Source organism: Capricornis sumatraensis, chromosome 7 (assembly GCF_032405125.1).
Source record: "Capricornis sumatraensis isolate serow.1 chromosome 7, serow.2, whole genome shotgun sequence".
In the NCBI taxonomy this organism is placed as follows: domain Eukaryota; kingdom Metazoa; phylum Chordata; class Mammalia; order Artiodactyla; family Bovidae; genus Capricornis; species Capricornis sumatraensis.
The window spans coordinates 45,844,274-45,867,307 of NC_091075.1; the positions used below are offsets into that span (position 1 = coordinate 45,844,274).

The 23,034-nt window shown below is 37.6% G+C and overlaps 1 protein-coding gene across 3 annotated transcripts in view; it reads right to left on the minus strand.

The window, feature by feature from the left end:
- Positions 1 to 664: 664 nt before the first annotated feature.
- Positions 665 to 23,034, minus strand: part of PPARGC1A (PPARG coactivator 1 alpha) — a 327,111-nt gene continuing 304,741 nt past the window's right edge. For 2 of the 3 annotated variants that reach the window (XM_068975649.1, XM_068975650.1), the window contains exons 8-13: positions 22,056 to 22,974; positions 21,395 to 21,499; positions 21,124 to 21,244; positions 10,838 to 10,959; positions 10,355 to 10,506; positions 665 to 4,545 (exon numbers count right to left, since the gene is read on the minus strand). In XM_068975649.1, the coding sequence (XP_068831750.1) occupies positions 4,442 to 4,545; positions 10,355 to 10,506; positions 10,838 to 10,959; positions 21,124 to 21,244; positions 21,395 to 21,499; positions 22,056 to 22,974 (1,523 nt within the window). In that variant the 3' untranslated portion in view covers positions 665 to 4,441. The remainder of the gene's footprint in view (positions 4,546 to 10,354; positions 10,507 to 10,837; positions 10,960 to 21,123; positions 21,245 to 21,394; positions 21,500 to 22,055; positions 22,975 to 23,034) is intronic. The other variant, XM_068975651.1, reaches the window with a different exon arrangement.

Genomic DNA, 23,034 nt, shown 5'->3' on the forward strand with positions numbered 1-23,034 from the left:
GTCATCTCTGTCATGAGGACCACCAATCACCTACAAAGCATGGTAGACATCCTGACAGCAAACCATACCAGCAGTAATCTATCAACTTGTCCCATATTTAACCTGATGACTTACATATGACAGAGAGACAGGGAGGTGCATTCTGTTACAAGTCTTCAAGAAATATTCAGTCTATGCTGTACACCAGAAACTAACATAGCATTGTAAATCAATGTTCAATGGATAGTATAGTTCAACTATACTTCAACAAAAATATATATTCAGTCCATTATAGTAGAATTGCTTCCTAAACTGAAATATTCAGCAGCTTTCTCACTGAGGCAGTGGCTTGTACTTAAAATTCATACTTTCCAGGGTTAAGTACAAAAACAGAGCTAATCTGTTTGATAAAGTCCGACGTCACTTCTCATTAGAGAAATCACCAGTTCCGCCTTTACTGTTTGAAAGGAGACAAGGTAAAATACAGAAGGCGCACGTTACCTTAGAGCTGAAATCCATTCATGAATATGGAAAAGCAAGGGGAGGGCAGGTGATCCAGAGAGGAAACAGAATAATGATAAGCGAGTAACGTGTACTGATCTGAGGAACGTGCCAGGAGTTTGGTTATGATAAATAAGAAAAGCAGAAGTAGATTTGAAACATTCGTTTCCCTTTATTAGCTCAGTGAGGCTGATGTGTACTGCACATTTAAAAAAAATCACAGGAATTTTCATACAATGAATAAAACCACAACAATACATGTAGAATTGGCAGGTGGAAAAAAAAGCCCGGCAAGGGCTCAACTAATCACTCACTTTCCCTCTTCAGCATAGTTCAACCAACAGTATTACACTTTCACCTACAAATCTTAAAGTAGCTCCATCAAGTCAGCAGTTCACATTATTGAAAATGCCTGTCACATAGGTACAAATTTAGAATCATCACATTATATTACATGGCTATTCTAGGTCATCTATAGATCAGGTCTTAGACTACAGTGATTGAAGTTCTCGTTACAGCCATCAAAAAAGGACACATAATCATTACCTACTGTAAGCTCACATCTAAAGGCATGAAAAGGTTTCCTTTTTTTTCAACTGACCCAACCATCACACCCCAATAGTGCAAAGTTCCCTCTCTGCTGCTTTGAATGTTGACAGCCCAACCGTTGCTCTCAGAGTCATTTAGCAAAAATTGATTTTGTTGCACTGGAAGAATTATTCTGCTACATTTCTTAAAAAAAAAAAAAAAAAAAAAACCCACATTTCTAAAGCACCAGTTCAGTTACCAAAATTGTAGATGTGGTACTTACCACAGCATGAAGGCAATGGCCCAGGGTCATCTAAAAATCCTACAGATCTATGCTGAAATTTGCCTCCAGTGATGATGGGGTGCATGTGTTCGTTTGAAATATACTCTCCAAAAAAATTAAAAATAAAAATAAAAGGAACACAGTTTACATTTTGATGGGCTACCCACAGTGTCTGCATAAGATACAAAAGCGGTATTTGGATGGTCTAGTGATTCTCTCTTTGCACTAATTTTAGATGCAATTTGAAGTCCATGGAGGAAAACTATCTTCATGGTAACAAATTATTTGTCAGGCCAGAAGGGTGGGAGTAAATGAATCCTCAACATGAAATCTGTAGTGTTGTCTTTTGACAAGTAAGAAAGGAAACCCAGTCTTTGACTCATGTCAATGATCCAGGGCAAAAAGGAGAATGTATTGAAAATTGGATCACAAAAAATTTAAAGGCAAAATAGAGAACGTATCTGGTCCTTGAACACATAATATGATTTACTAAATATCGATTTCTTAAAAATAATTTATTGCTCTTAATAGTCTTTTTTATTCTTATTCTACAACAGAAGATACTCAGATTTCAGAAAGAAAGACTGTAAACTTTAGTTTGGCGTCCACACAGAGTTAAAATACCTGCATTTAACCTACAGAACAAGAATTAGGCAGATTAAAGATGTGTTACGGTTGTAACGCAGGACCTGTGAACAAGTTCTTTTATTTCATAGTATTTTTATTGCTTTCTATCTACTTAGAAATAAGAAGCCAAAAACTCAAGCAAGCATCCGACAGGACAGACAGTGGATTCACTCTGAACACAATATGCTGGTGATAAATGAATGCAGCTTTCAAAATTAGCTGCATTGGCCTGGGGGTGTAATCCATTTTTATACGATCGTGTTGGGCGAGAGAAAGGAAAAGAATGGTTACATAGTAGGTATATCATGTCTTCCAGAAAAGTCATGTCGGCCATACTGTAATTGAATTTCAACTCAGAAACTTGAGTACACACGCCAAACTTTACTGACTTCCATTCCAGGGCTCCACACTCAGAGGAAATCCTGATGCTCAAAAATGGAGGTTTTACTGAAGTTTTTTTTTTTTTTTTTTTTTAATTGAATTTAGCAGAAGCAATGTCATCAAGAACAACTTCATGGTCACGTCAGAGGCCATGCTAGTGCAAGTAGAAACACTGCTTCTGCAAAGCGGAATTTCCCAAATGAAACACTTAAACTCCAACCTGACAATTGCCATGCATCCTAGGTAGAAAATTTCCACTGGCTTTATTATTTTCATCAACTCATAATTTATAATAAATAGGCTATCTGCAACTGATAAATATGTCTCTTTAGTAAACAAAGGAATGAAATATCAGTATTTATACAGGATGCATAACTGTAAAAAATACAGATAAATACCATCATCATACTCTGCCAAGGGAAAGAGATACTGGCTTCAAAGAGAGTCTTCAGACACACATTAATTATTGTAAAAATCATACTATAATTATTACCTCAGCATTTTGTATCAAATTAAAATCACAAAAATTAAAACAAAACAGCATTTTAAAAAGATTTTTGACCTCTAGTTTCAAAACTACTGTTGATAGAGAAAATAAAAACATTTCTTAATGGTTACCCATTGAGAGACTTTACATAAAATCATGATATCTTCTAGAAAAATTTTAGATGAGAAAATTTCATTCCCCTAACAAATCCAGTGTATAAAACTTCAAAGAAAAACAAGCAACAAGAAAATGTGGAAAAATATTGCAGAAGTGGTTAATACCTTTAGGGGGATAGGAGGTTTATTGACAAGATGCTTAGATCGAAGCTCACCTAAGAGGGGATGGTTGTGCATAAAGCATCGATTTGTTGTGTTGCACTCAATGGACACACACACTGTCCTTTGTTTGTTTTACAATCAAATATATATAAGCAGTAAGTTCAGCTTCTAAATATGTTAGTGTACAATAATTGTTTCACCTCATAATTACATTTGAATATTCTCGATTAAGAAAAATTTAGCAGTTTTTGAAAAGAAGGCTGCATTTACAGTGCATAGCTGTAACAAAAAAAGAACATCATTGTATAGTATGTACACAAAATAAAAATACTCCATTTAACATCTGTAAATACTTAACTACATCAGAGAATGTAGCAATTATACTATCTGAACACATCCCAGAGAGTTCTACCCAACTCTCCTTAGTAATGTAACACCGTGCTCGCTCCTCAGAAAGAACCACTGAACAAGCTGCACGCTTGACCATTGACAAGGCTTTTGAAATTTGCAGTGGGAGATCAACGTTTTGGACATTTACATGGGTGTCAGGAGGAAGGACGAACTACAGAAACTTCAAAATGTTAGGAAAGTTGAGCGTTCGGTGCCTGCAGCATCCTCTCCCACCCAGATTCCTTGGCAAAAGGAAAAAGGAAAAAAAGAAAGAAAAAGAGAGAGAAAGGATATGAGTTCTACAGAACCTGCGGTTTCTTCAGGATTGTCATCTAATCATTACGTTGTGAGAGAAAGCTTGCTTCACGTTGATTGTGCACTTTCTTAAAAAAAAAAACAAAACAAAACAGAGTACGGAGGCTGATGCCCAGACATCAGTGGCTGTCATTTTAGGGTGGCCTGTGGTTGGTTGGTTAGCTTTCTTTCCTTTTGGATGTACGTATTTTTTTTTTCCTTTTGAATAGAATATGAACATTTTGAAGTTCTAAGTTTTAAGTGTGTCTTCATGGAACTGCTGCCATTCGAAGTGGTTTGCCCTTGCACGCACTGGTCAGGTGTCCCCAGTCCCCACCTGTACATACATACTTCCCCCAAACCAGGCAAACACACACACACAGGCACGCGTGCACGCACATACACACACACACACACACACACACTCCGTCATCAAGAGACTTAGGGAAAGCAAAGCTGACTCCCATGAATAAACATGTGCTTACTGGAATTCCAATCTGTCTCTTGCCTCTTCAGCAGCTGGGTTCGTGTAAACCATTGTTGTTGTTCTTGTATTGTTGTTGTTTTGCTTTTGTACAGAGAGTGTAAAGTAGGAGAAATTCCTAAGTATGACTTGCAATAGTCTTTTAGGGAAGGACGCGCTGTCCCGTGAGGTATTCACCATGCCTCTGTCATCCTTAGCCAGGGAACATATTACCTGCGTAAGCTTCTCTGGGCTTCTTTCAGTAAACTATCGAAATCCAGAGAGTCATACTTGCTCTTGATGGAAGCAGGGTCAAAGTCATCTGAATTTGAATCTGAAAGAAACCCAAGCCAGGTCAGATGTACCCTTTGCTTACGGTCATTAATTCAATCATCTAACTTAAGATAACCTGATTCAAAGACAATTTATCCAGTTAATACACTTTAACAAAATATGCCCAACTTTTATTAGCATAGGTTTGTGTTGATATATACATATATATGTGCGTATATTTACATATATATCTGCAGGAGGTATTTATATGTATGAATATTAATAATTATGTGTATATTTGCAGAAGGTACTTATATGGTAGATGGTATGACATAAACACACCAATATTTTAATTAATTATGTTTATATATTTATCTATTTATACCACTTGTATGTATTTGCAGAGGGTAAGGAGTAATGAGTACGCAAAACACTCATCTATTGACTCATTTTGGATTTAAACACTTCTGGGAGGTAATCAAAACAGGCTATTTCTTTTCAATAGCAACCTAGGCAATCAACATGCTTTAAAACTAAGGCCCTTCCTCCTTCCTGCTATGTTAAATGACTTCCCCAGGTTCCTCAACAACTTAGGTGGAGAGAAAAAAGTAGAAGCTAGAACTAATCTTTCTGTTCATTGGGATTGATTTCATTAAGTATAAAAGCCAGACTCATCAGTCTGCCGCTCCCCTTGAAAAAGTTGGAGGGATGTAAGTTCTCAAGTACCTCAAGGGACCCCAGCAATGGTGGTACAAGCCCTCCCCAAATTAGAAGGTTTAGGAAAATGCTTCATGTCCTGAGAGGGCAGTTTCAGCCTCTCTGCTCATTAATGGGGCTTCTCTGGTGGCTTAAATGGTAAAGAATCTGCCTGCAGTTCAGCAGATCTGGGTTCATTACCTGGGACTGGAAGATTCCCTGGAGAAGGGAATGGCAACCCACTCCAGTATTCTGGCCTGGAGAATCCCATGGACAGAAGAGCTTGGTGGGCTACAGCCCATGGGGTCGCAAAGAGTTGGACACGACTGAGTGACTAACACACAACTTCAAATAAAGCTATGGTCTTTCTCAGATCCTTAAACTAGTCAAAGTAAGCATTTGTGCAAAGCTCCACACGCCATTTCATTAGCCCTGAACAAAATTGCTATGTTTCAGTCCCACTGGGTATAAAGTAAAAATCCTTAGAATATTTCTTATTTTTCTCCATTGACACCTAAGAAAAAGTCTACCATTCCTTCAGGTCTTTCAGCTTGAGAAAGGGTACCTTGGATATACAATAGGCAAACACATTCATTCTTTTGTATTTACATGAAGGGAAGACAAAACCTTTCTGGGAAACATTAACAATCCTACTAAAATATGCACATTTGTGTTTTATCCAGATTAAATTACAAAATAGAAATGCTCAAAGTGGCAGAAAAGGGTAATACAAGATAAAATGGAGGCTAATCATTGACCTCACAAGTTGTTCTGCTGAAAAGGTGGCAAATCCCTCAAGTTCTACAGAACCAGGCTGTTTCCCCTACCTTACCAGCTTCGATCCACTTTAAAGACATCTTACATTTAAAGAAAAGGAAATTCTTTCACTTTTTTTTTCCCATTCACATCATCCCTTGTCTCTACCGCCTTTCTTTGTCCAGGTAAGGTGAACAATTACAGTCAGCTTCAGATACAAAAACAGGACAAAAAGGGCCCATCTTTCATCACCAAAATTTACACGATCAATCTTAAATTACACTGGCTTACACTCTTCTCTTGAAAGCCTAATGAATAGTTTGATTGTATAACTAAAGCTGCCTGAGCAGCTGTTGTTCAAACCTTAATCTTTTTATAAAGACAAAAAATAAGCCCTGCTCATTGCTAGAGATTAGCTTGAAATCAGAATTTCAGTTGCATTGTAGAAGAAGATGAATGAGTCATTCAATGATGGCAGTCTGTGTGACATGAAGTCCACATAGAACCATCAAGAACATATGTGTGAAGCTTTCCTTGGAGGAAATTTTGAGAATTAAAATATCTTAAATTAAGATCATTCTACACAAAACTCAGAATTTCAGTCTTTCTGTGTTTTCATTAGCAAATATTAAAAGTACTTTGATACAGTGGTTCTCAAGAGTTTCTTTACTGTGAAATGCAGTGGTTGATGCTTATATATATATATATATACCAACTTTCATGGGCATACATATGTCAATAGGCACCCACAAAATAATTTTTATTGCTTGAAGAGAGAATGCATCCACCTGTAACTTCTAGGGCAATAACATCCACTTTATCTCTAGTAAAGGAAGGATATATATCCACAAGTAAGATATAATGAAAGTTTTTTAGGAATAATCTTTAAACCACTCTAATAAGTTTTAAAAATAAATTGTTATAAATAATAATATTGTATTAATAGAAATAAGTCACATCACAGCTATATTCCTAGCACCTAGAAAACTGTGGGCACAAAGTAGAGACTCAGTACTTGTCAAATAAATGTATTTTATTGAACACCTGCAAATTATTAAAAACCTGATTGAAAATATTTGTGTTGGGATCTGGTACTGACTTACCAATGAATGGCAAGTGTATATTAAAAGTTACATATATATTCAGGATGCTGATAACATAATACATTTCTTTGAGTTCACAGTTTGTGACCAACATGTTATTTTTTCCTTTTTCTTGCTTAAGTATAAATTCTAATTTGATCGTAACTAATTCCCGATTAAAATGATCATATTCTTAATCCTGATCCATCCTTCTGTTTTTACCCTATAGTCCTAATTTCTGTCTTTTCTCTTTAAGATTTTTCATCAAGCTCTTTCAAATGGAATGATCCATTTGTTTATAGAACTGTAAATAGAAAGATATACAGATAACAGATTCACAGAAACCAGACTTAAATACTGTCTTCATCATGGTAAGCTTGATCATCCCTTTAAATTCTGAGTCTCATTTATAAATCTGGCTCATAAATGGTAACCGAAATCACTGCGTTTTGCATTAATAGTATTGTAATAACCATTAAGTAACCTCAACAGCCAAGAAATGGAGACTTAAATAGGGATATTTCTGCAAAGAAGACATACACATGGCCAATAGGCACATGAAAAGATGCTCAATATTGCTAATTATTAGGGAAATATAAATCAAAACTATGATGAGGTATCATTTCACACCAGTTAAAATGGGTATCATTTATAAGTCTGCAAATAAATATATACATGTATATATAGTTTCAAGTGTACAGAATCACTTTGCTGTACACTTGAAACTAACACAACATTGTAAATCAACTATACTTCAATTTTAAAATATCAGAGAAATGTGATATGTGAACTAACTTACTTTAGGAAAGCAAACAAAAATTTTTAAAAATAGTAATCTAAATGATAGGTTGCTTTACTTTTGGTAAAACTAATCAGTATCATGTCATTTCAACACTTTACTCTTGATGTGCACATAAGCGGCCAATTCCTCTGAGTCCAGTATATGCTTGTTGTTCAGTCGCTAAGCTGTGTCTGACTCTTGCAACCCCCTGGGTTTATGCACCGTATTCGGCATTCATGGCCTGAAGCACTTAACTTGAACTCTTCAAAGAACAGAGACAAGACATACATGATGATGTTCAGATCCAAAGCTAGTCCCTGGTGTTGATGCTTTCACTTTAAAATAATTTGAAATTTATAACTTCCCATTGTCATCATTTTTTATTATAATTACAGCTACCATTTATTGAGAATCTATTTTGTGCCAGACACTGACACTATGCTAAGGGCTTCATAAACATGTATATAATCTTCATGGCAATGTTATAAGGTATTTTACAAATGAAACACCAGAAGCTGAGGGAGTTTAATTGCTCAAGGTCAAAAGCTAACTCAGGTTTCAAAACCAGGCCTGCAAGATTCCAGTGCCAAGGTGCTGTCAAACTACACTAGGCTTGTACTCAGATCCACTACCTTTCCTGTGATTGTAAGGCTGGAGGGAATTGGAAAAACCTATGCTGCTACAATACACATCAAACATACTTTTCAGGAAATACAGAACCAGCTTAGCAATGGTAAAGTTTCTATTGCCACTGGCGAGGCAGAGAGATAACAAGGAGGGAAGCATTCTTCTTAGAAATATTTCAGGGAGGCTCCAGTTCAATTTGGAAGTACTATCCAATGCTCCCTCTACCAGTGATGAATCGTGATCTAAAGTCCCCTCGAGGTTGCTTATTTTAAACTTTAGATGCTTTGAGACACTAGAAAACACCCTGGCCTTCATCACTGAAGAAAATAAGTCAAATCAACTCAAGATTTCAGTCTGTCTGGACTGTTTTTATCAGCCAACATTTGAACAAATGACTTGCCACCTTTTATATTTTCATCCCTAGGCCTCTATCTAACAGTCAGCTGCCTCTCCCCTGCTTCATTCTATCTATTTAGCTTGTGAAGTGAATTATAGCATATTTCCCCTGAACAATGCACCCCACCTGTATCAATTACTCTAGAAGACATCAATTTGGTGGAAGGAAGAAAAAAAACCTGTATTTGGTATTTACTTTTTTTCTTTATACCAAGCCAAAGTAAGTACAGACAGACATGTAATAATGCTTAAGAGCAGATTTCCATGTTAATTTCATGATTATTATTATAAATTGATTTAAATAATTGTCATATGCATAAGACACTTGCCATTTTCCTTCATTATTTCATAAAGGAACATAAAGGCTTATAACACACACATTAGATAGGGACTAATAGGGAAAGGAGCAGAATTAAAACTGGAAAGGAAATTAAGATGTCCATTGTGCTATTATTTATAATATGAAAACCAGAAAATTGTGTTTAGCTATGATGGAATGATTAAATGTAATGGTACTACTCATCAAACAGAATACTATACAACCATTAAAATATACTAGCAAATCATTTTTAACCCTGGGTCACAGTAAAAAATGAACTTACATAATATTAATTTAGAAAAGTAGATTTTTAAAGTCTATATATGTATAATATAAGCTCAACTATAAGAAATTCAATGTTCTGAGACAAAATACTGAACAGCATGTTACTCACTTGGTAACAGTAGTTATCTCTAGGTGATAGGCTGATAGGTAATTTTACTATTTTTCTTGATATCTTTGTATATTTTCCAAATGTTACCCCTTGAGTTGGTACAATTTTTATAACAGAAAAGATGAATACTTATCTATTCTTCAGTTTCCTTATCTGTAAAATGGGGATGATAATACATAATATCTACTTCTAGGATTTGTTCTGGTAATTAAATGAGAAAATACTTGCAAAGCCTTGGCACAGTACCCATCATATAGAAGCACTCAAAAAATAGCAGGTTTATTTTCTTCTTTTGTTTTAAAGAAAGTATAGTGTAATTTAGCACATAAAATTTTACTTTTTCCTCTGAGTACACTTTGTAGGAAATGCTAACCATTCTAAGAGTTGGTGAGATAATAAGGAAAAAAAGAATAAAATATTTCCATATTCTGCTCTGCAAAGCAATGATGCCAGTGCTACAGTCTGTATAAAAGGATTCAGGGTAGGCACAAAAGCAACAAGAGATTACAAACAAACAACACATGCACATACCAAACATAACACCACACACACAAAGACACACAAACAGTGTAGAATTTCAGCATCTGGGCAGGCAACAGAAACAATCTGTTTCTCTTTGTCACCAAAATCTAAGCCCCTTCTGAAATCATCTCATATGTTAAAAAGTAAAAAAAAAAAATAGGATAAAAATCTGTATTCAAATATTTCCTTTAGTAGAAGGTAGTAATGGTTTGACCCAATGTGCCTACAGTTTACATATGTTTCCATTTTGAACTCAACATTATGGATTCCTCATTCTTTGTACAGTAAAATCCATACCTAGGTCTGCATAGTTAGACTTGAAAAATTGCTTGCGTCCACAAAAGTACAGCTCGAAGTCAGTTTCATTCGACCTGCGCAAAGTGTATCCATTTTCAAGAGCAGCAAAAGCATCACAGGTATAACGGTAGGTAATGAAACCATAGCTGTCTCTGCAACAGACAAAGAGGAAAAGTTCAAAGCCAGTGAGAAAGCATTAGCATATATGACTGTAACCCTTTCCACTTTGGAGACTTCGCTGGTGCCAGCCTCTGAACCACTGCATCCATTTATCAGTGTGATTGTCCTGTCAAGCCGCTAAATACTTATTTCTGGGACAGGAAATCTCAACTAGAAAGATTAATAAATAGGGATGAAAGAAAATAAATAAGGTTCTGAACTCAACATGTCATCTGTCAAAGCATTCCCATCCTGGTAATCTTACGGCCATAATTTTTTACATATGTCAGCTTCTAAACAAGAAATAATCTTGAAGATTCTCACCCATCATCCCGCAGATTTACTGTGCACTCCTCAATTTCACCAAAAACTTCAAAACGGTCCCTCAGTTCTGTCCGTGTGGTGTCAGGTCTGATTTTACCAACATAAATCACACGGCGCTCTTCCTGGAGGGGGAAGTGAGAAGAGACTTGCTAGTTCTGAAGATAGGAAAGACACTGATGCCAGAACCATTTATGAAGGCAGAATCATGCATAACAAGAACCCCCACGGCCTGCCAATTAAAGCAAAATACATGCTAAAACTTAACGGAAGACTACGCTTGAACCAAGTTTTACTTTCCATTTCTCTAATTTCACTTGCTGCATCTCACTCTCTGCTACCTTTTCTGTCTTACAACATGAAATTTAATGTATTATTAAAAAAAATGTGTAATGTGGTCTTTTTATCACTAAAGAGCTGAATAATATCTATTAAATATTTTAACAATTGTGACTCCACTATTAATCTTCAAAATTGGTAAGAAACTGACCTGGTTTGCAAAACCATTTAATTTCTCCTTAACTCAGAATTATAATAATAAAACGTGTGCATTTTTTTATTTCTATTGACAAATAACTTATGTACATTACCATATAATTTTAAGGTGTACAGCATGATAGTTTGATGTATAAATCTTGATATCCCTCAAAATATTGATTCTTAAACTCTAGTATAAATATAAATTACCTGGGGGGCTTATTAAAATGCAAATTATTGGAGTTTATTCCAGCTATATTAAAAATAAGTGGAAGATAGTGCTCAATGATCTTTATTTTTAACAAGTATACCCCAGTGTCTCTGATACAGGTGGTCCAAAGACAATAATTTTAAAAATACAGTTTTAAAATATAGGCCATTTTAAGCCATGGGTCTCCAAAGAATAAGAGCTATAAAAGAGGCTATAAATTTCACTTTGCCAGTGAATCTTATTTTAGGAACAGATGTGAAGGGTGTGGCCTAATTTTCACAAGTGGAGTCCATATCATCATAATCTTAAAGTCAACAGCAATTTATAACCTACAAAACACGGGAAAAATATTTTATAGCCTGAGAATGGATTCATTTTTTGAAGAACAAGAACACATTCTCAGTGTAAGATATAATCCTATATTTCTTGTTTCAAGAAGATAAGGCCAAAGATGATCATGTCTCTCAAAACTGAAAAAAAGATTTTTCAAGAATGTAAGAAGTTAATACGAATGTCCTTATCAACTAGCCTGTACATCTATCGATGACAAACAAGAATGAAATGAACTTACAGTTGGAGAGATTTAAGTTAGACGGAGGCAGAAACTAGGAATCATAGGGCTAAGGCACAGATTTAGCTTGCCTAAGAGTTTTCTCTGGATGTGCTTAGGATATGTTGTCTTAGATGCTAAAAAAAAAAAAGTCATTTAGGCTTAAGGCAGAAAGATATCCTACGTTATTTACTGAATGCATGTCCTTTTCATGTGTCCAATATTTAGCAAAAGACCTGGCAAAGAGGACAATCAATAAATGCGTGTGAAATACAACTGAACAATTCATAGACGTATCCTGTAATACATATCCTCCCAGGTGATTTGATCATCCATGTCTCATCTTCTTTCACCATATGCAGAACTCATACTTTCATTTTCATCAGGGAAATTACTCTGAGCTTCAGATTCGAATAACCAACTATCTACTTGACACCCCAGGTTGGATGTCACCTAGGTACCTCAAACCAGACCAACATTACTCAAACCAAACTCTCTAATTCATCCTCTTCTGACTGGGTTTTTCCTGCAATGTTCTTGTATCAGTAAAGTTAACACCATCCATCCAGTTATTCAGGACAAAAACCCAAGGACCTTCCTTAATTCTCCCCACTTAGTCCCCTCCTTACATCCAATCACTCCTTAAGTCCTGTGGATTTTTACTTCCTAAATCTGCTCCTTTGATCTCATCTCCCCTAAATCAAGCTGCCAGCATGTCCTTCTGAACTAATATAACAGCCTCTTAATTTGGATCCTGTGTCTGCTGTTTCAGTTCAGTTCAGTCGCTCAGTCGTGTCCGACTCTTTGCGACCCCATGAATTCCAGCACGCCAGGCTTCCCTGTCCATCACCAACTCCCAGAGTTCACTCAGACTCGCGTCCATCGAGTCAGTGATGCCATCCAGCCATCTCATCCTCTGTCGTCCCCTTCTCCTCCTGCCCCCAATCCCTCCCAGCATCAGAGTCTTTTCCAATGAGTCAACTCTTTGCATGAGGTGGCCAAAGTACTGGAGTTTCAGCTTTAGCATCATTCCTTCCAAAGAACACCCAGGGCTGATCTCCTTCAGAATGGACTGGTTGGATCTTGCAGTCCAAGGGACTCTCAAGAGTCTTCTCCAACACCACAGTTCAAAAGCATCAATTCTTTGGCACTCAGCCTTCTTCACAGTCCAACTGTCACATCCATACATGACCACTGGAAAACCATAGCCTGTCTACTGTTTACCCTCCTCCAATTTATTTGTTCACTTTATCCAGAATAGTTTTTATTAAGAAAACAGGATCATGCCAATTAAGATCTAAAACATGTCAATGCTTTCTCACAACATTTAGGGAAAGACTTAAATCATTAACAGAATCTACCAGGTCCTTCTGTCTAGATCTGGGGTTTGGATCTGTCTCCATCTTGGGCTTCATCCCACACACCTTATTCTTTCCTTTCCTCTATTTTGAGCCACACTGATCTTCTATCAGTCCCTAATATATACTGTGCTCCTTCCTTTTCTAAGGCCTTTGCATAAGGTGCTTCTCTGCTACTTGGAATATCCTTTCCACGCTGCCCCGCCCTCCTCTCCATCAACATACATACTGTCTAGAATTACAGTGAATTCAACAATTGTTTCCTATCTGAGACCTCAGATGAGTTTTAGTTCCTACTATAAGTTGCTCTAATAGAACAGTCTACTTCTCTTTTGTAATTCTGTGCTGTTGTTTAGTCGCTACCTCTTTTGTGACCCCATGGACTGTAGCTCACCAGGCTCCTCTATCCATGGATTTTCCAGGCAAGAATACTGAAGTGGGTGGCCCTTACCTTGTCCAGGGGATCATTCCAACCCAGGGATCAAATCGATGTCTTCTGCACTGGCAGGTAGATTCTTTACTACTAAGCCACGTGGGAAGCCCCTTGTGCCCAATTATAATTAAATATTAATAGCTTATTTAGTGTTCAATGTCTTCAATGTCTATATCCCCCTACAATGAAAACTTTATGAAAGCAGTGACCATATCAGTCCTGTCAACTACTTATTTTAAGAGTACACAAAACAAGAGTCTTCTCAATGCATATTTGTTGAAAAATCAATAGATAGCCAACTAATCATTTTCAAGACCTAGCTCCATACCTTTCATTACATCAAAGGTGCCCAAGTGTGGCCCTTATTCTCTGAGAGTCTCTAAGACAATGGAGAATGAAAACCAGGTTTGGTGCTTTTATCATAGGAAAAACTTTGCCCAGGTAACTCAGCTGGGTGTACCAACAAAGGTTTCCATGATTTGTTTTACAGGGTTAAGCGTAAGGACTCACTTTTTTCACTCTGCTGAAGCAACTGGTAAAACACAATTCTTTGACAGCAGTTATTGAGCCTACATAAATGACCAGATGAAGTATAGCAGGCAGAGGGGGCTGCCCAGTTTACTTCCATGTAGATAGTATGTCTCAGCTGAAGGCTGTGATTGTGTTGTTGCAGAGCACCCAGCACATCCTGGAGGTCAATAAATATAAAGGGAGATATCCCGGGGCAATGCTTACACTTGAACAAAGGAATCATCACATCACATTCCATTCTATTTATGCAGCCAGCTCCCTCCAAACAGCCGAACTTGATGGGACTGTTATCTAAACTTCCTGGCGCCTGCAGGCATGAGTGTTATGCACTGGGTTTTTTTGTTTTTTTTTTTTTTAATGAACATTTTTAGGCAGGTTACTACTGTATAGAGGAAAAGGAGGGAGGAATGTAGAAGAGAGTGTAAAAAACTTGAACCATCATAAAGAAACTGCTCAGCTACCATTATAGGAATACACACAGCCTATGTTCATCTTCAAGGAAATTCAAAGTTAAAGCGAAAATCGACCATATGCACGTCCATATGCAGACATATTGGGATAGTCTCTGAATTGCTTCTTTATACGAAACTGTATGCAACAATAATCCCACAAAGAAAATAAACCAGAGGACCTTTTATATCAGATACTGATACATTCTGTGGTAAAAAGAAGACACAACCTAGATAGGAGAGACAGAAATAGAAATGGCTGGTCCACAATCCCTTAAAATCACCTATTTGACTGTCAATCTCTTTATATAACACAGGAATGGGACCACATCTTGTTACCTTACAAAGATCAGAGACTAAATACATGTTGAAATTCTCATTTGAGAAAATGATTAGAGTGATTGGTTTACTAGTGTTAAAAAAATGAAATTAAAAGGCATCTGAAGGTCTAAAAAGCAAAGATAAAAACCTTCCCAAGACTGGCCGAAAGGTCTAGTGAAGAATCGATTATTTTTAACATGTTGCAGTTTTATTAGACAAATGAATAGATTCCATATCTTTAAAAAACCTTAACACTTGCAGCCAATTTTTCAAGACATTAATTTCTAAACAGGAGATGAAAGGAAAAGAAATCAAAATGCCTAATAACATTTCCAATTTCTTAAAGGCTTGGAGGAACTCTAAACCTTTGAAAAAAAGCTCCTTGAAAAATGATTTTCAGACCAGTTTTCACTATCAAGGAGGATGGGACATTTATCAAGTATCTTTTAGCTTTAAGTTTTACAAAAGCTAGTTTGCTGATGGGGTGGATAATAAAATTGAAGATTTGTGTTGCATTAACAGGTATGGTAAATCCTCATTATATCAAGACAGAGGATAAATAAAGAAAAAAAATGACTGAATTAACTGACTTTGCAGTATCAAAATCTCTATCAGAAAGAGTGTAGAGCTGCCCAGTTAGCTGGGGAAAACATACGACAGTTGTTTCTCATAAAAAAAAATAATTGTTGGTAAAAAGGGTTTGACTAACAAGAAAAGGAAATTAGTATTGAGATTAACATTTACTGAATTCTAACAGATGCCAAAGTATTGTGCTTCAGTAAGTGCCTACTATTATCTAAGGTTGGATAAATTTGAATAAATCCAGATTAGTCTTAACTAGAACATGGAAGCTAGAAGTCCATTGGCAGATGAATGGATAAAGAAGTTGTGGTATATATACATAATGGGATATTACTCAGCCATAAAAAGGAACGCATTTGAGTCAGTTCTAATGAGGTGGATGAACCTAGAGCCTATGATACTGAGTGAAGTCAGTCAGAAAGAGAAAGACAAATATCGCATACTAATGCATATATACAAAATAAATCTTCTGTATTTGCAGGGCAGAATTTATTTGCAGGGCAGCAATGGAGAAGCAGACATAGAGAATAGACTTATGGACACGGGGAGAGGGGAGGAGGGGATTAGATGTATGGAGAGAGTAACATGGAAACTTACATTACCATACATTAAATAGACAGCCAATGGGAATTTGCTGTATGTCTCAGGAAACTCAAACAGGGGCTCTGGATCAACCTAGAGGGGTGGGATGGGGAGGGAGGAGGGAGGGAGGTTCAAACAGGAGGGAATATATGTATACCTATGGCTGATTCATATTGAGGTTTGACAGAAAACAATAAAATTCTATAAAGCAATTATCCTTCAATTAAAAGATAAATTAATTTTAAAAATCTAGATTAGTCTCCTTAAGAGCTAATACACAAATAAGAGCAAGTAAACACCACGATGAGTCAGAAAATATGAAAACTACAGACTTGGAGCACATATAACTACTTTTGATAGAACTGAAAATTTCTAAATAGTGCATTTATACGCATAATATAACATATTCACCCATATGGAACAGCTCTTGAAAAGGCCTGAACAGAACATTTTCTCATAGAATAACTATGAGAAATTAGACAAGTATTTTATTTTTTCCTGTGGAAGAAGCTGATAATTTTCAGGAATGAGCCTCTGTTTCTGGCTCCTAGGCTGCATATTGACCAACGGAGAAGAGAAAAGAAATGGCATAGTCATTGCCCAAGCACATCTGGTTTTGGTTTTAAGCACTGAGCCATTTCATAATGTCTAGATTTGCCCTTTAAATTAACATCCTATTATCATGTTTTCTGGCAGGAAACTGTAGAGATTGCAAATGGAGTTGGACTTAGAACTCCATGAGAAATTAGAGCAGTGACAGTTAGACATTAAATACTAAACTCTGGCTTGCAGAGTTCCAATATAACCTGAATTATTTCAAGCCTGTGAGACTGAGGAAAGAAGAGAATGAAGTGGTTTTTGAGATCATTTAGATGAAAACTGGAGGAAAGCAGTGATTTATACAATGACAACATTCAACCACAACATATGATTCTGTGTTATACTAATTACTAATTATTAGTCCTTTCCTAGCTGTCTGATTTGATGCACTGAAGTTGGTCTAAATAAAGACTTTTGGACACATACACAGTAAAAACCTGATAGATGACCTACACTATCTCCTTCTTAATGGAACTAAAGGGAAAAAAAGGCAATAGGGACCACAAGACAAGAAAGCAAAGGTTAACTTTGTAAAATACCTATTACATGATTGTAACATTTTTCTCATTTCCTTCTGGAGTCTCTGTTTTGCTCATCCCCTGATTATAAAATTGATCTGAATTAATGAATAAATCAGCATTCCACCCAAGATATTCCAAATGTAATTTGCTATTCATTCATGACTTTAAGAGTGTCTCAGAAATCTGAATGAAAATCACCTACATGACCAAGTTAGGCAAACTGTCCTAATTCCTTGAACTGTTTCATGAATGACTTTTCAAGATAATCTAGCCAAATGAGTCAAAAATCACTGCCTTTATCTCCATGCTCAACTCCATTAAAATACATTTTGCAAACGCATTATGGCACAAGAAAGCAGATCATTTTGAGGAAGGAAATCAGTCAGAAAAACTTCCTAAGGGTAACCTCATTAAACAGTTCCACTGTGCCTTCAAGATATTCTTCAAAATCTTCACGATGACTTACAAGACCCTTCAAGTATCTGGCTACTGGGGAGCCCCCTAGACTCACCTCTTGCCTCTCCCATACCCTAGCCTTATAATTAAATGACTAGCAGTTTCCCAATATATCTTGCTCTTTTCCAGAGACTTAGTATGAGCTAAAGTATCTGCCTAGAATAGTTATTTGCAATAAAAATATAATGTACCATATGTAATTTTTAAATTTTCTGAGGCACATTTTTAAAAATGTAAAAAGAAACAAATTTAATTTTAATAATATATTTTACTTGGCTCAGTACAGCCAAAATATTATTGTTTCAACTTGTCATTGACATAAAAAGTATTAATGAGGTATTTTAAACTTTTTTTTTTTTTTTTGGTACTATCCTCAAAATTAGATCACACAGTGCATTTAAATTTGGGACTAGCTTAATTAGCCTCCTGGCTGATGGCTACCTCGTTGCACAGCTCACTTGGAAAGAACCTTTACCCTCTCCTCCCTTTAGATTCCACATCAATCTCACACTCTCTAGGGATGCCCTCCCTCATTCCCAGGGCTGGGTGCCCACCCATATGCCACTTCAGTACTTAGATACATTCTCTAGACAGCAATGAACACATTGCATATCTTTACCAGTCAGTGGACTTGAAGCTCCCTAAGATGTGGGGATGAAGTCTTACCTAATTTTATATCCCAGGTACCTAACAAATGTCTCTCACATAGTCATGTGTTTTCACTTATATTTACAGAAATACCATCTAATTGTCCAACCAGTTAACTGGTTTAACAGTTAAGTCCCAAATCTTTATATTAATCTCTTACTATCTATGGGTCACTGTGCTAGTAAATAATTTCTATGTCTTAGTTTTCTTTTTTAATTTGGTTTTTAAAAACAAAAACAAAAATCTCAAAGCCAAAATTCTCACAAACATCTAGTTAATTATAATGACTTAATATATGTCAAGTTGACATTTGCACTATAATTGCCTTCTTTCAAAGGGAATTGATAAAGATTGTCTTAGTCAAAGAATTAACCAAGGAACTTGTTAACATCTGTGACACCAAGGAAAGGCAGGGTGGTATCTGCTTCCAAACTGAGGCTAGTGGCCTCAAGAGTGCTTTTGGCTCTGGCATCTATGGAATATAGAGTATATTACAGATGAATCACAGTATTGATCTATTTGCAAAGAGCCAAACTAGCAAAAGGAGCCCTCCACCCCTTTCTTCACCCAAGTAAGTATCTGGCACCTTATTATCCTTGGAAAGAATAATAAAACCACATGCCATTTATCTATATTTATCTACTCAGCTTTGGCTATAGCTGTGTTACATTTTGTGCAAATGAGCAAACATATGATACAATAACTTCTCTCTTTAGTGTCACTCTTCTGGGAAGACACATGAAGAGTTTCATCAAATATGAATTTGAAAACACTGAAATAGCTACTTACTTACATGCTTACTCAACATGACTCTCTTTGGTATATATGAACTGCAATGTGCCATATTACAGGGCTTTGTAAACTATATGGCACTCTGTAAATGTGAGTTGTTATAGTTACTCAAGAGGCTATTAATTAAAAACAGCAAAATTAGAAAAGCTGAATTTTCCATTTTCATTCATCTTGTTAAATGTTAACTAATGATACTCTGGTAGATCTTAATATTACAGCTAATTTGAAAGTTGAGAAAAATGAAGGGAAGTGCTATAATTTTCACAAGGCCTTTAATTTGGTCTTAGGTAGATTCAAAGTTAAATGGCAGCAAAGCCCTAGACCTTTAGCCTACATATTCAATTACTTCTCCCTTCTTTTTCCTTGAGTACCTGAGTTAACAAACCTCTCAGTTAACCTTTTTCCTCCAGCTGATAACTGCTGGCCTATGCTTGATTTGGACTTTATTAGTTAGCTCTTTTATGTAGGTTTCTCAAGATTTTTTGATGGTTGTTGGTTGTATTAAAGGTACCATATCCATATAAACTTTATAGTAAAAAATCACTTCCCTAAGCCCTGGTTGGAGAAGGCAACGGCACCCCCCCTCCAGTACTCATGCTTGGAAAATCCCATGGATGGAGGAGCCTGGTAGGCTGCAGTCCATGGGGTCGCTAAGAGTCGGCCATGACTGAGGGACTTCACTTTCACTTTTCTCTTTCATGCATTGGAGAAGGAAATGGCAACCCGCTCCAGTGATCTTGCCTGGAGAATCCCAGGGACGGGGGAGCCTTGTGGGCTGCCGTCTGTGGGGTTGCACAGAGCCTGACACAACTGAAGCCACTTAGCAGCTGCAGCAGCAAGCCCTGGTTAGCTTGTATGCAAGATGTATCAAAAGCTGATCTTGACTGAAATGATACTTAGAAGCTAACAGACAGCAGCTGCAATGAACAAAAACAGTGCCATTTGTGATGGTTGAGCCTGATGGTGGAGCACCAGGCTGTGAAAGTCCTCAAGGCTCTGCTGGGGCTCAGTGGGAAACAGTTCCTTAATCAACTAGGAATGTCTGCCTGGGACAAGTACTGGATGCTGACAACTGGAGGACCCAGTTTTTGCCTTCTAAGTTCTGACAAACAGAATGCACTAGACTCCTATAATCTAGATCCTCATCCCAAAGGGTCAGTAGTGGCTATGTGTCAAGTAAACACAATATCCTACAGTAAGTGGTGCTGAAATCCATGATAGGTTATTGAAAAGTAGCTCATAAGAAATGTGGACATCTGATGTGTTGACCCAGCACAAGGAAGAAGTAGGGACTTAGCAAATCTTTCTCTACCACTGCTTTTAAATCCTACTCAAACACAGTCTCTCCATGGACAACCCAACCCTCACATCTGCCAAAAAAGATGAAACCATCCAGCGACACCTCCTCATTTTCCACTCAGAACAAAAAGCAGCAGAGAACAGTATGAATAACTCATCCTCTAGATCAATGGGACCAGTATACATCTCTCCTCCTTCTATTTTTAGAAACAAAAGTCAAAAGCAATAATGAGCTTCCAGATGAGTGAAAAACAGGCAGTATGGAGGAGAAATACATGGACTTATTTTGTTTTCCAATAATCAGTGTTAAGAGGGATTGAGGTGTCACTGATGCTAAAGCCAAAAGTCTGAGTACTGCATATTCTAACAGCATCCTTACCATATTTTCTAATCTAGGCCCAACACATCCCCCCAAAATGAGAGAGAGAGAGAAAAAAGAAACCCTTCTGTAAAATGAAAGTAAGCTCCAGGCTGCTTACAATTGCCTTCTGCCTCTGCCTCTCCCTCTGCTTGGCCCTTTCAGATTCCCGCTTCTCATACTCTCTGCGGTATTCTTCCCTCTTGAGCCTTTCGTGCTGGTATTCCTCGTAGCTGTCATACCTGAGAAACATAACTTCATCATTAAGTCAACCACCTCCATTTGCACGAGCAAAATGAATCATAACTAGGGAGGGGGCAGGGTTTTGGACTACATTTTGTCATCTACTTGAGGGATAAGAGGTACGGAGGGCAGTGAACGTGCATCATTACCTGGGCCGCCGGCTATGGGGCGATCTTGAACGTGACTTTGCGCACAGGGGCGAATTTCGGTGTGTGCGGTGTCTGCAGTGGCCTGACTCATAGTAGTAGCAAGATCTGAGAGAGAGAAGGAAAAACAAAAAGGGCATTTGCAACTGCCAGCGAATTCCAGTTTATTGGCATGACTGAGTAGCCCCTGGAATTCCATCTTAACATAAACCGGCTTTCAGTTCCCAACTACTAGTGAGATTTCCCAGTGACACTGTGTGAACCTCTAGTCAGCTTAAAGGTCTGGGAGTGGTGACATGTTCTCTTGCAACATCTCTTATGGATGTGCTGCTGAACGCCAGCCTGGTACACTGTCAGCTTTATCTTGCATGGATCTCAACTATTCTGCACAGAGCAGCTCTCCAGGTAATGGAAAAAGTTAGATGAGCAAGTTTCCTACAGATTGCTCTCTCTGGTCTGACTGGTTCATGTGCTGTGCTCAATGAGGACAGATTTAAGAGAAGATGGGGAAGAATGTATGGGTAACAACAATCTCCTTAGTTCCTGGAGCACCAGGAACATGTTGTTGAGGGGCTGGGATGCTGGTGGGTTTTAAATGCTGTTGTTGTTTTTTTTTAATTCCTGGGGATATCTTAGGCTTTGGGTGGGTTTTGACAAGGTTTACCTTGAAGAAGATCTACTGCCTGGGGACCTTGATCTTGACCTGGAATATGGTGATCGAGAACACGACCTGTGTCGAGAAAAGGACCTTGAACGAGAGCGCATCCTTTGGGGTCTTTGAGAAAATAAAGATTTGGGTGGTGACACAGAATCTCTACATGGAGAGTTAAAAGAAGAACAAGAAGGCGATACATCAAACAATGAATAGGACTGCGTGCCATCCCAAGGGGAGTTCAGTTTATCACTTTCATCTTCGCTGTCATCAAACAGGCCATCCATGGCTAGTCCTGAATTTATAAACATAGGTAGTTTGGAGAATTGTTCATTACTGAAATCACTGTCCCTCAGTTCACTGGTCTTGTCTGCTTTGTCGTCAAAAACAGCTTGACTGGGATGACCGAAGTGCTTGTTCAGCTCGGCTCGGATTTCCTGGTCTTGGAGCTGTTTTCTGGTGCTGCCGGGAGAGACCTGCCTGCTCACCTCCGCGGTCTCTCTCAGGTAGCACGGGTCGGAATCTGTGGAAGAGTGTATCTGCCCCGGCCCGTTGGAGGAGGGGGCATCTTTATTTTCTAGTTGTCTGGAGTCGTGGAGCTCCTGTGATATACTAACAAGTATTTCCGTTTTGGAATTAATTGACTGACAATAGTCATGGTCACCAAACAGCCGAAGACTGGGCCGTTTGGCCTTCCTTTCCTCGTGTCCACTGGTGAGCACAGAGGTCTTGCTGAGCTGTGCGTACAACTCAGACTGCTCGGGCCCCTTCTTGGTGGAATTACTGCCTTGGGTACCAGAAGACTCACTGTACCGGGCCTTCTTGGCTGGTGGAGGTACCACAGTCTTGCAAGAGGGCTTCAGCTTTGGAGAAGCCCTGAAAGGGTTATCTTGGTTGGCTTTATGAGGAGGAGTTGTGGGTGGAGTTAGGCCTATGATAATAAAAGAAAAAAAAAAAAACAAGGAGAGAGAGAAAGAAAAGAGACAGAATG